Raw genomic sequence first — 14,031 nt, forward strand, 5'->3', positions numbered from 1 at the left:
AAAGCAGCAAACTTGTGTTACTTACTGATGAAAGCAGCAAACTTGTGTTACTTACTGATGAAAGCAGCAAACTTGTGTTACTTACTAATGAAAGCAGCAAACTTGTGTTACTTACTGATGAAAGCAGCAAACTTGTGTTACTTACTGATGAAAGCAGCAAACTTGTGTTACTTACTGATGAAAGCAGCAAACTTGTGTTACTTACTAATGAAAGCAGCAAACTTGTGTTACTTACTGATGAAAGCAGCAAACTTGTGTTACTTACTGATGAAAGCAGCAAACTTGTGTTACTTGAAAGCAGCAAACTTGTTTTCCTCTTCATCGTTCAAAATTAAAAGTTCTTAATGTTTGAAAACTATATTTAAATCCGGTTTAAAATCGTATATGTAAAAATGCATGTACATGATCACAGTCATTTAGCACACAGATTTATCCAGTGACTGAAGAAAAATAAGGGCAAGACCAAACACTACAATATTGAATTTCAAGCGTAATGCACAGTACAAACGCAACACAACAATGGAAAAGTAAACAGTGTGTTTTAGTGTTTTATTTATAAAATACTTAATTCAATTCAAATCCATTGGTATCGTGCTTTTTACATTCTAAGGCACTGCTCTTACTGTTTTGGAATGATCTATAATCTCAAACCAATCAAAACAATGTTACAGGGGGACAAATAAGAATTATTATAATTATTATGAAAAATTACAGCATTCTAGTTTAGTATTGTAAGATGAGAACATCCAAAATTGAGTGATGTGATGAGGAATATTCTATTGACGGCTGAAGTTAGAGATGTTGCGTTGATAGGATATTTTTGAGCTACTGGACCTCAAGAAGGAAGTCATCCCATGTTGTGGGTGGAAACACAATGTTCAGTGCAAAAAAATAAGTTTGTTTTTTTAATCACTCTTTTTTGCTTTTCCGCTTTGATCTAAAACAGCAACGCATTATGAAGAATTTGGACATTTTAAAACAGACGTAGAGGACTACAGTCAGGATAGCGAAAAGAAAAGCGAACACATCCAGACAGTGGTACTGGTACCAGGTAAGGTTGTGCGCTTCTACACGCAGGTGTTTAGCACCTTTATTACGCATGACGAACTCAATCCAGAACACCGACTCATCCAAAGGCTTCATTGGTCTGTCATGATGAATCCTGGACAGACGTGTTGCATTCTCTTTATACCTGCGGAGATGCAGACAAATAATGTAATACTATATCTGTGTATACTGTGTCTATGTTATGCAATGCCACCAGTGTAAATCAAATGATATGAGTGACTTACGAGGGGTCATTAATGACGGCGTTGAGTCCATCCACCAGCTCTTGCGGCTGCATGGTCTTGATGCTGTCCATGACAACTGCAACCCCTTTGGCCTTCATATGAGCCAAATTATCTGGCTGGTCACCAAACAAGGGGATCCCGACCATAGGAACGGCATGATATATGGCCTCATATATGCCATTAGTGCCTCCATGAGTGATAAACGCTCTGGTTTTAGGGTGGCCTGAAACAGAAGACCAGAAGGGGACAGTTTATTGTGCAAACTCCCAATGCTCCCAATGGGGTCTAACACTATTTCATGCATTCTGACTTATTTACACTGTTAAAGAGTTGGATTCTCATGCTAAACATGGACAAAATTTCAAAATACGAGTTGGACGTATTTCTGTGCCAAATACACTCCTTCAGGATTCAAATAAGTTTTTCGAGCAGAAACTGTGTGTGTTATGTACCCTTTTACAATTAGCTTCATGTTTTTTTTTAAAGCAGCACTAGGTAGGTTTTGCTCTCGGGGTCCCCCTACAGTTGGGAAACAGTATTGTCCTCTACTACTGTCGTAAACTGTCATTCTACATCAGGGGATGCATCGCACATGCATTTATTGACATGACAACCATGATAGCCCTGAACACTGCAGGAGGAGTTCACCTGTCTATGGAGTTCACATGCAGGCGTTCTGCTTGCGTCGCGTGTTAAATGTCTTCATCCCAGGTACAGTGGAATATGTTTCAGCATGTCATATGAATATAATTTCATGGGTTTTATTTTTTTTCAAACGCCAAATGATCGCGAGGCTCACGTTTACAAGCCAGCGTCATTATAGTAGCCTAGTCTATTGGTTACCGTTTTACAGAATCTATATGATACTTCAGTTCAATGTTTGAGTGGTAGGAAATAACCATATATCGTCAATATTATAATATCAAGCTACCATAGATGAATCTGCAAATTTGAAAAATCGATTTGCATTATAGCTTGAGGCAAGACAAATAAACACATATCACAGACATGTTAGGTATCCTAAAATATGATTTTGTACGTCTTATGTATTTACTTGCAAGAATGTAGCCCCTCCTCCTCCAGCTCACGCCCACGAGCAAACGCTGGCCCAATGTTGATCCTCGTCCTGCCTTTAATCCGATCACTTTCTCGTTTCCTCTTTTTGCTTTCCTCCGACAAAACCTTTGCTTTCTTATTTTTCTGTGCTGCTTCGGCCATGACTATAACAATCGGCAAACAAATGATAGTTGGGCTCGCACGTCCGAATTTAAGGAAGTGGGGGTGGTGGTGGAAGTGACGTATATGCCGTAAAGCAGTCGCATTTTGTAGTTCTTTTTTTTCTCGGGTTACTACCCGAAACCCGAAGTTTAAAAGTACGATTAAAAACGATACAGACCCCGTCAGGCTATGGCAGACGTGTCATTCAACCTATTGTAAGTCGATGTCTCATCACAAGAGTCTTGAAAATATATTATAAAGGTTGAAAAGTTACCTAGTGCTGCTTTAAACCCACTGCTGACCCCATTTACACCCACTATCAGAGTGTTAATGTTTAATCATTTTCATATTTTTATTTATTTTTTATTTAAAAAATATATCTATAAAAAGTTGCATACAATCATAAATTATAATACTAACCCAATAAATCATTCTGAGGGATCCACTTATAGATTCTGGTGTTTCCACCAAGAGTATCTGGCTTCTCTCCACCGTATCGCCATAAGACCTGCAACACACGTGCACAAACACACTCTCGACTGATCAGTGTATGATGACAAAGGGTGCGTCTCAATCAGCTCCATAGTTCAGTAGTCAGGGCACTGATCAGGGAGTCGGCCATTTTAATCGCAGAATCCTACAAGTGCACTGAAACATTTGCACTCTAAAAAGTCCCACAAAGCACAGTCAAAACCAGGGAGCATCGATGCTCACTATTGTCCTTTAACGGAAGTTCTGAAAAGCATAAGAGCCAACTTAATACACAATAATACGGTTGTTTAAAAAAAAAAAATACAAACCATTGAACACAATCTAGCTAACATTATCATTTATTTATGGCTGAAATGTTGCACGTATATGTAACAAGTAAAGTATTTAACATAATTTCCTTTAAATAATAACATTAAAATATATTGTCAGAAAGATATCAGCTCTGCTGTTGTTGATAAATACCAGTAGTGATGTTATACAAGTTATACAATAATGTATGTTATACAACGTTGTCATGTTGCCGAAAATAGATTATTCAGTGTCCTAATGTGTAGCGAGTCCTTACTAGTGCCCAAATTTGTGTACATAATATATACATTACTAGTTACTTCTTACAAATAGTAACTGAGTTAGTAACTGAGTTACATCATTATAAAAGTAACTAATTACCAGGGAAAGTAATTACAGCGTTACTTTTGTTTAGTTTTTTTCTCAAATGTTCAAATATGTCAAATAACTTGGATGCCCCCAATATTAGATATGTTAAATGAATGAATAGGACACTAAATAGAACATTAATGTACACTATTGTAATGTTGCTGTGGGACAATGTGAGAGACAACTATCAAATTCAATGCATTATTGTAAATATTATCAGTAGGCCTACTATAGTGTAAATATTGTGTAAATATTATCAGTAGGCCTACTATACTTTCCTTTGGTAGTGGAGCTCACGTTATCACCTGGGTTTTTAGCCACTAATTTTGTGGCATATGATGATGTGAGGCGCTTCAGAATCACTTGCCACCGGCGTGGAGAGACTCTTTCTTCCTGGGCATAAGTTGCACGTTACATAAATATTCTTACCTTTCACCTCAACGAGGGAAAAGTAGAGCTTATACTTCCAGTTTGCGAAAGCTACCTTTGAAGTCGTTGGACCATCGCTGAATGTGCATATGCATGTGCGTCATAGGTGTGTGTGTGTGTGTGTGTGTGTGTGTGTGTGTGTGTGTGTGTGTGTGTGTGTGTGAACCATAGACCGTGAAAAAAATAGGTGTAAACTCAATCTATCAACTTCAACCTTGTCTACCACCCACCGATAATCATCAGTTATGTGTACCACCGCACCCACCCCCAACACGCCTGGCTGGTGCGCGCGCACACGCACACACACACACACACACACACACACACACACACACACACACACACACACACACACACACACACACACACACACACACACACACACGTTGCAGGTCCACAGAGCCTGTTCGGATGAAAAGCGCTTCAATGAGCTCAATTATAGTAACGCGACTAACGCCACATTTTTTTCCCTCAGTAACGCTAACGGCGTTGTAACGGGAGAAACAGTAATTTGTTTGATTACTCGTTACTGAAAAAAATAATTCCGTTAGTAACGACGTTTATCTGTAACGCCGTTATTCCCATCACTGCTGATACACGACCTAGGAAGCTGATAGAGACACACCTAATGAGATTATAGAAAATCAATAGGCTACATGAGTAAATGTGAAACTGTAATGAGAACTGAACTGTGAACAACGAAACTACTTTCCCCTCATTAAAATAACATAGAGAAGCAGTGCTTATGTGTTCATGATATTTGGGTGGAACAGATGTAAGAATGATCAGTTACCTTCTGTGGGATCTGTGCCAGTGCAGAGGCGATCCTATTGCTCGTCTCTTTGGGCATTTTGTCTATCAAAGACCCCAGAGAGAAGACCACAATCCCATCATCCCCTGAGCTCTGTACAAACTCCTCCATGTCCTACACATAAAAAGACATCATGAACTTGGTGTGAAAAGTGACTGCATAATATACATTTTTGCAAATTCTCAAATTTGTCAAAAATAATGGCGACACGACCAGTGTTATTTGATAACCCAAGGTAACTGCCCATTCACACGAAGGACTAGAACTTTAAAGTTTTAATAATAATTCTAATTCTATGAGAATAGGGAAGTCCACATCACAGCAATGGATAGCCAATCAGAACCCAATCGACTTTAAAGAGCATGAGCATTTAAAGAATCAGATGACCGGTTATCCAGAACTGAATCCATTCAGAACTATTTGAAATCATGATAACTCTCTTGGACTTATGATTCAAGTCATACGTTTTATGTAATTCAAATGTTCGATTAACAGCAAAGGGGCAGAATGTTAAAAAAACAAACAAAACAAAAAAAACAAGACAGACGCACCTTGGGTAATGGCTTGGCAGGGGTGCAGTGAAGCCCTCCAATGTATTTGAAGTTGGGCAGGAATGGCCGTGGAAACTCAAAATCCCAGAAGGTTCGGATTAACCAGATATCAGCTTTACCCATCATCTCACAATAGGAAGTGGGCCGACCTGAAACGAGGATGTTAAATACAAGATAAGCTCTTTCAACAGCATTTGTGGCATGTTGATTACCACTGAAAATAATTTCAATTTGTTCCTCAGATGAAACAAAATGTGTTTACAGTAAGGCACTTTAAAGGGAACCCCTTTTTACAAGATGTAAGGTGTCTCAGGTGTCCCCAGAATGTGAAGTTTCAGCTCAAAATACCCCACAGATCATTAATTATACAATGTTGTAAATGCTAATTTTTGAGTTGAAGCAAAAATATGCAGTTTTGTGCACGTATCTTTAAATGCAAATGAGCTGCCGCTTTCCAGAAGAGGGCGGAGCCTGTACAGCTCATGCATCAGATACTCTGCCAAAAACAAAACATCTGTTTGGTTTTAATTATCATATCTATAGTGGCCACGCTCACGTGACATTGCAGTTCTTCGTCATCATGAAAGTTAATTATTTGCATGCATTTTAAAGGCATAACTGTTTAAACTTCTGATATGGTTTTCTGAGCGCACCAAGCGGCAACCTCCCGCAGTTTCTCTCTGGAAGCCAATACGGAAGTGACATAGACTGCAATTCATCGACTGACCACTAGAGACAGGCTCCAGAAGGGAGCAGAATCTCATTGAGCTCCATGTTAAAATGCCCAACTTTACAGCAGAAAAACACATGTTTACAGCCTGGTACAAATTGTGGTTTTGGTCTATATATCTAATTTTGCCCTTCATGACAACTGTGAGTGGGTGAATTGTTTTATAACTCATTCATTTAAATTACATAAAGCATTAAAGTTCTGCATAATTAAGGGCGTGGCCACTTTGAGTGACAGGCGGATAGCCATTTGTCTGCTGTCTGTTAAGGCCTGTTCACACCGCCTCGTGACTAAACAATGGGCGCCAATGTGAGTGTTCACACCGACGCGTAAAACGCCAGGCGTAAAAGCGCCATTTTTAAAAAAACGCCTCGGGTTCGTTTTTTTATTTTGACGCGGCGCGTTAAAAACTGGCCGACCAATGAGATCAGCGCTTTTGTTCACGTGCCTGGAGCTGCTGAAGTGACAGTAAAACACGACTTGGTGGCGCTCAAGCACAAAATCGGTCTTGCCGAGCACACATTGATACGAAGAAGAAGTAGTAAGTAGACAAAGAAGAAGATGGGCTGCTAATGCTGCTTGCCAGTTAGCAAAAAGTGTGTGAATGGTTTTGCCATAGACATAATATATCTGTGGTTTTGGCAAGCACGTAAATACTGTCTCTCCTCTCTCACTTTTTCTGTGTGAGAAGCGAGTGTCAGAAGCGTAAGTGCCGCAGCACCACCTTGTGTACCGGGAGCGCATCTACTGAATGTGCACGTTCACTCGGCGCAGCGCCAGTGGAAATCAGTGGAGTCAAGACGCGCCGAAAAACGTCACGAAAAACGCTGGCGATAAGCGTGTGCGATATTCGTCCCGGTGTGTACAGGCCTTTAGTCATCGTGTCACTTCAGCTCCGCCCACGTCCCCACTTTTTGCCCATTTTCTGTTATCCGGGAGTGACGCGAGATGACGCGCTGCCAAGATGGCAGACCCTACTTTACGCTTCAAAACTGCTCATCAGAATCCTATGGGTGACGTCAGACGGCCTGCCGTGCAAGTATGAAACTGATTTAGTATAGTTAGTATACTTAAAGGGATAGTTTACCCAAAAAAGTGAAAATTAGCCCATGATTTACCCACCCTCAAGCCATCCTAAGTGTATATATGAGATTCTTCTTTCAGACGAATACAATCAGAGTTAGATTTGAAAATGTTCTGGCTCTTCCAAGCTTTATAATGGCAGTGAATGGGAGTTGAGATTTTGAAGCCCAAAAAAGTGCATCCATCCATAATAAAAGTACTCCACACGGCTCCAGGGGATTAATAAAGGCCTTCTGAAGTGAAGCGATGGGTTTGTGCAAGAAAAATATCCATATTTAAAACTTAATAAACTAAAATAACTAGCTTCCCTCAGACGGCCTACGCAAGTCTGACGCAATGTATGACGTAGGATGTAGGAGTAGCGTAAGCTTTGACGCCTCTCGCAGTTCAAACAAATAAGGCTGGGCAACAAACTCAAGCCCCTCTTCTCTTATATCGAAATCCGAAATTTCTCTTTTAAATTTTCGTTCTAATTCTAATTCCTCTGTGCTTTCATGTTTGTCCCGTTCGAACTGCGAGAGGCGCGGGCGCTACACTTTTTCCGCAAGTTGAATACGGAAGGTTATTGACCAGAGGCTAGATAATTTACTTTATAATATGGATATTTTTCTTACACAAACGCATCGATTCGCTTCAGAAGGCCTTTATTAACCCCCCGGAGCTGTGTGGAGCAGTTATATGACAGACAGATCCACTTTTATGGACTTCAAAAACGATGCAACATTGACTGCCATTATAATGCTTGGATTAGCCAGGACAATTAGTCTAAAAGAAGAATGCCATATACACCTAGGATGACTTGAGGGTGAGGAAATCATGGGCTAATTTTCATTTTTGGGTGAACTAACACTTTAACTAGTAATTACATACCTGTAAGTTCACTTAACGAAAAACATATAGTTGTAAACTAGTTGTGTACACTAAAAAGTGGGCCAATTTAGTCCCAAGTAGTACTGCAATAGAACACTTACAAGTATACTACTAGTACATTGATATAGTATGCATAAAGTATACTTAAAAATATACTCAAACTTTACTAAAGGCACAATATGTAGTTTTTTGCCGCTAGAGGTCGCCTATTCAAAACAAAGGCATAGCTTGATGACGCAAAGTTTGAGAGCGGATTCATGGGAGATGTGGTCTTCACCTCACAGCTGGTGGAAAAGAATCGGGAAGGGACTTCATGGCAGAAATCCTGTTCATGGATGATATTTTTAGCATTACTGTAGTATGAAGCAGGGCTGAGTTCTGTGGGAGCTGAACAAGGCCACTGGAGCGATTGCTAATGAGAGACGAACGCAACAAACGGCTGGAGAGCAGTGGAACTTTTATTATGCCACAGTCGTAGCTTTCCACTTCTTCCGGTCAAGCGTATGTGGGTAACGAAGCTCTGTTCATTTATCATATTAGATACATTTGAGCGTGTTGAAAATGATGTAGCCTACTAACGTTACTCTGTGTGTTCACTCAACAACTACAATGAGACACATCGTAGCCAGTGCCCGCCCACTATGATGACTAGGCCCCCCCCAGTTTATTACACAAATATAATAATATTTATTAAATAACAGTTGTTTGAATAATTTTAACGTAATTACAAAATTATTATACCATCTCAAATACTAAAATAAATAAAATGTGTTTTTCTATGGTTTTTGCATAATGCTTGATGAGTTTGATTGACAGCTGTGTTAGGCAATTAGGTGTCATGTTCGCGCCTGTGAGTTCATGAAGTACCTATTTACTTAGCCTATAATTTGCAGTTGTGTGATAGATAAACAGCAGCAATGCAAAATTCTATAAAAAGGACTTTTAAAAACTTGCATTAAAGCTACACTATGTAACTTTTCCGTCCACTAGAGGTTGCCTGTTCAAAACAAAGGCGTAGTTTGTTAATGCCACGTTTGAGCGCAGAATCTTGGGACATGTGGTTTTCACCTCACAGCCGGTAGAAAAGAGTCAGGATAGGACTCGGGCAGAAATCATGTTCATGGATGCGATTATTAACATTACTGTAGTCTGAAGCAGAGCAGGACCGAGTGTTGTGGAGCTGAGCAAGGCAGCAGGAGCGATTGAAGAGCGGGACTTTTATTATGGCATAGTCGCCGGCGCCACTTCCTCTTTTCCAGTCATGAGTGTGAGGTAACGCAACTCTGTTTATCGTATTAGATATATCCGAGTGTGTTGAAAAGGAAGTTATGATGTTCTCTTGGCGGCTGCTATGACACTTGTTCACACTGCAGTGAGAGTAAAGCGTTTCTGCAGAATAAAACCGGAAACCGAGGGTAACGCAGATATGATGCAATCGACAGGCCACGCCCTCAAACGCATAGCTCACACGTCCCGGTTCCTTGGTTAAAATAGCAATTTCTCACGATTTACAAATAGTTGGAAACATTTGGGATATTCTAAGTACTCAACTGAACAAAATATATAACACTGGCCTAGTGGTTTCTGGATATTTTACTGCAAAAATCTTACATAGTTCACCTTTAACGCGGGAGAGAACCCATCCATCAGGTCGCAAGTAACAGTAAGACTGAACAACAGGGAACATGCTACCAGTGTCTGTCAGTCGTGATAGTGGTGGGGTTAAGGTGTGTGGCACAAAGTTGTACTCCTCGCTGTACTTCCTTTTCCCATCACATATCGGAAAGGCGTTTATTTTCAATTAAGAAAGGAAGAAAATATTCAAAAAGTGGAAAAAAGTGTCTAACTTTTGTTGTAACTGCTGCTCATGTTTTGTATGTGGACAGGTAGTAGCTACAGTTTGGGTTTATGTTGACAGTGACAAGTGTGAAAGCGCCCGCTCACTTTTGCCCAGGCCCAACCAAAAATAAAATTCTGCCTATACGCCACTGGTTGAGCTATATAACAATGATTCGTTTTCTGTCGATTAATGCAGGGGTTTTCAAACTTTATGATACCAAGGACCCCCAAATATGATGAACCTTTATGAGGGACCCCTTCCTAAAATCCATTTATTTTTATGTATGAAAAAACATTTAAACTGTTAAGTAGTAACTGATAAATAGGGTGACATTATAAAAACAACATAATGTTTCCCAACTTAAATTGGCTATTAATGTTGGATGTATAAACCTGAAGAAATTTTTTTAATTAAAAATTTTTTGTATAAGCAATTTTCACAATAACTGTATGTAAGCAGCTCACGTCCTGCGTTAAGGATACTACCTTACAGTCCCGGTGAGCAAGATAAAGGGGACTATAGTGAGAAAAACTCACTAGAAAGATACAAAGCAAACATATACTACAGTTCTGGAATGTATACGGCAAGAAAGGAGAGAAACATTTAGAAATGAAACAGTTAGAATATTCGGTAGACTTTATCTATTTTTGCTTTGTTTTTTATTGCTGAAATTTTCTGGGGACCCCTTAGAACCTTCTGGAGGACCCCTGGGGTATTAGTGTATCCAAACAGTTCCCCTGTCTAATAAAACATATAATATGTTTCATGGTGTTTCCGTGGTTTCTATAAAATAAAACTGCAAATCGATGGTAACTCTGGTATGATGTCATTCCTGGTAAAAAAAAAAAATGGGCTTGGTTCTCTACCTGGATTTAAACATTTTTGAAAACATCTGGGATAATGTAAGTACACAAGTCAACAAAATATAACACTGTTCTAGTGGTTTTGGGATATTTTAATCCAAAAATCTTACATATTGTGCCTTTAATAAAAGTGGGAAATATTAATACTTTTGTAACGGTTCCTTTAACTCACCAAAATATTCAGTGTAATAGTTGTCATATTTTTTCCAAGCAATAATGGCAAAAGCATCTTGAGAAAGGTAGAACAGCATATTGATGATTCGCTCTGTAAAGCTCATCTTGTCAGTGAGTTTACTCATGGCTCCAGGGACAAATGATGGTGGAGCTGGTATCTGACCACACATCCGCTCCGCGGTCTGAGCAATGGAGAATCGGAAGGTGTAAACCAAGGGAATGTCCAGCTCTTCAGCCACAATATCGCTGCATGGGTAGATCGGATCTGACAGAACAACATCGAACTTTCCATTCCGCAGTTTGTCCATCAATACAGGATATTTCAAAATGCCGTCACAGTATGACAGGGACATATCCTGAAGTTTGGAAGTAATCTTGTAGACTTTAATTTGAATCTGCAGCAAGTTTAACTGATCCATCTCATACATTGAGAAGTGCAGAAAATCCTCAAAGAAGTCTCGCATATCCTGTTCATCCATGGACACGTTAAAGGGCTGGTAGGAGAAGCGATCCGATTCTTTAGCTTTCATGAGGAGCGAGACATCCGGCACCAACACCGTGACATCGTGTCCCCTGTCAATCAATGTTTCCAACACAATCTTCAGATTGATCCAGTGACTGCCCTCAGTATACCAAACTAAAATATTCCCACATTCTGCAGGGCTGAACACAGTGAGTAAGAAAAGAAAACCGACTATGAGTCTCATGATTGCCAGCGAAAGTGTGTGATCAAAGTGTTCCGCCTCAACACGTACTAGCCTATACATTAACCAGTGCAAAGTCAAGGCGTTCATATACCAATAAAGTATTCAGGGGAAAAGCTATAGGCCGTTAAGGTAAAGCAAGTTCATACACGTAACTTTTATCGTCATTTGTGATTAATGCTGCCTTCACGTGCTAAAACAGCTAGGTCGTATTGTCTTGACATTAATGTAGTATTTACATGTAATAATCATATGAAGCGTATTGTATGTTTGGTACACAGCGAAAATAGCCTGCATTTGACTGAAATTAGGCTACAGAATCGTCAGAAGCGGACTATCTGGAATGTTTATGGTTGTCAGTGCATGGGACAAGTATATGATGTTGGTTTTAATAAGATTTTCCCAATAAATAGGCAAGAATAAACTGGTGTCCACCATGATTCCTGTTCACTCCGACAACAAAGCACTTGAATGCAACAAGCTCGTAATCACGACTTCTAAAGTGGGAATTAGGAAATTTCCGATAGCACGTGAAGGCAGCATAATACCTGGGGGAAAGTACCAACTATGTAGGCTACGGTGTATTTGTTCTACACTTGTTTGTGTATTCCAATTTCGCACAAAGGACCATGCAAGGGCCAATAAAGTTTATGGTTTTCCCCCTTTATATGGCTTTGCGCGTTCACTTTAAATGTAAGCAGAGTTGATTATCATTCATTTGAACGGGCAGAGCAGAGAGCACAGCTCCTGTGAGTTGTCACGTACATGGACCTTTATGGCAAGCCGTATTAGCATTTAATGCCCTTAGCCGCGTTTCCACCGAAATTACCCGGAACTATTTGTACCAGGAACTTTTTTTTACAGGAACTATTCCCCCCAATTTTAGTCCAGAGACGTGGGACTGCGCGCGGCTGTTCCTCCCAGTCAGAGACGGACAGGAATCATTTTTGCGCGACTTTCTGCAACAATAACGAGGAGATGCAAGCAGCGTTGCTTTTGGTAGTTATGTATTGTTTTAATAAAGAGGTCATTAACAAAACGGCGGAAAAGAGACGAGCACTGATACTAAAGCGTATTCTGAAAGCTTGTAAAGCTAGATTTAAAATAAGACGGCTGAGACGAACGCGCGCCATCAGACAAGAAAGAGCAAGACTGATATTTACTGAACGCAGAACGAACGAACCTCGCAAAAGACTTTTAAAAATGCTTGTTGAAATAAAATGCTGCGTGAGTTCAACCAATCAGCATGTTCAGAGCCCAAGTCCCACCCCCGAAAGTTCCCAAACTTTGAAAAAGTACTACCCCGGGAGCAGGGCCATTTGGAGGGGGAAATATTTACCCGGAGCTTCATTTAAACCCTGGTTCCCGCGGTCGAAACACACCGAGTACCACCCCAAAGTTCCTAGTTCTTCGGGAAAGTTCCTGCGGTGGAAACGCGGCTCTTGTCTGTACTCGGGGCTGGTTCTAGACATGTGCAGGCCCTAGGCAACATTTATGTTGGAGGCCCCTGGCACCACACCACTCAAAAAACAAATATGATTCCCAACGTTTTTATTTATGTATTTTTGGCAGCTACAACAGGGCTGTAAAAGCACACCTTAAAGAAAGAAAGAAAAAAAACTTTATTGCAGAAAAAAACATATAGGCTATGTTTTTGAACATTTATGGAGCAACAGATTTTGTGTGAAAATGAATCATAAAAGTGGTTTATTTTGTTTAAAAATCTTTTAAAAGGGTGGCGAGGGGGGCCTATTACCTCACACACGGGGAAAAAACCAGCATGGGGCAAGAGGAAAACACAGTACTGAAACAATACTCATTGTTACAATACTTTAGCTAAAATAATATGTTTTTAATAATATCTAAGTTAATACTTGTTCAAAACAATCACTTTAGCAAAGTTTGAACTATTTCCTGTTTATTTTGATAAATAAAATAATGAATTCTTGTTCAATAAATATGCTGTTAGTAAAAATATAGAAACAAAATCTGTTTAAAATGTAAAGATTCTGAAAGCATAGAAGGAGATCCCATAATAATTTAATATAGATTTACAGTAGTACCAATACATTATATTTTATTATATGATATGATTAATATCATATTTTAAATATGATGGTTTCAATGTGGTGAAAATATGGTGATTATCTCTAAGGTGGACACCCAACTTAATATACAATATTTACAATCTGAATGTATTATCATGTTAATTATTGTGCATTTAGCCCCAACAGCAGGGGTGCCCTTTACCCCAAATACCATATGTTTACATATTCTTCCTTTATTGAAACTCTGTTGCTTTAATTACCTTGAACAA

The 14,031-nt window shown here is 39.5% G+C and overlaps 1 protein-coding gene across 1 annotated transcript; it reads right to left on the reverse strand.

The window, feature by feature from the left end:
* Positions 1 to 522: 522 nt before the first annotated feature.
* LOC307125616 (UDP-glucuronosyltransferase 2C1-like) lies at positions 523 to 13,308 on the reverse strand. The gene is made up of 6 exons (XM_079815616.1): positions 11,009 to 13,308; positions 5,451 to 5,599; positions 4,882 to 5,013; positions 2,931 to 3,018; positions 1,293 to 1,515; positions 523 to 1,192 (listed from the first exon to the last, which is right to left on the reverse strand). Exons 1-6 carry the CDS (start codon positions 11,802 to 11,804, stop codon positions 910 to 912), a joined length of 1,671 nt encoding a protein of 556 aa, XP_079671742.1. The 5' UTR covers positions 11,805 to 13,308; the 3' UTR covers positions 523 to 909.
* Positions 13,309 to 14,031: the final 723 nt, after the last annotated feature.

The sequence above is a fragment of the Gobio gobio genome (genome assembly GCF_949357685.1).
Source record: "Gobio gobio genome assembly, chromosome: 4".
In the NCBI taxonomy this organism is placed as follows: Eukaryota; Metazoa; Chordata; class Actinopteri; order Cypriniformes; family Gobionidae; genus Gobio; species Gobio gobio.

Coding starts and splice junctions, on each gene's coding strand:
- LOC307125616 (XM_079815616.1), bottom strand. CDS start 11,804: ATGAACGCCTTGACTTTGCACTGGTTAATGTATAGGCTAGTACGTGTT. Junction 5,014..5,450: donor CTGCCAAGCCATTACCCAAG/GTGCGTCTGTCT, acceptor TTTTATGTGTAG/GACATGGAGGAGTTTGTACA. Junction 1,193..1,292: donor GCCGTCATTAATGACCCCTC/GTAAGTCACTCA, acceptor GCATCTCCGCAG/GTATAAAGAGAATGCAACAC.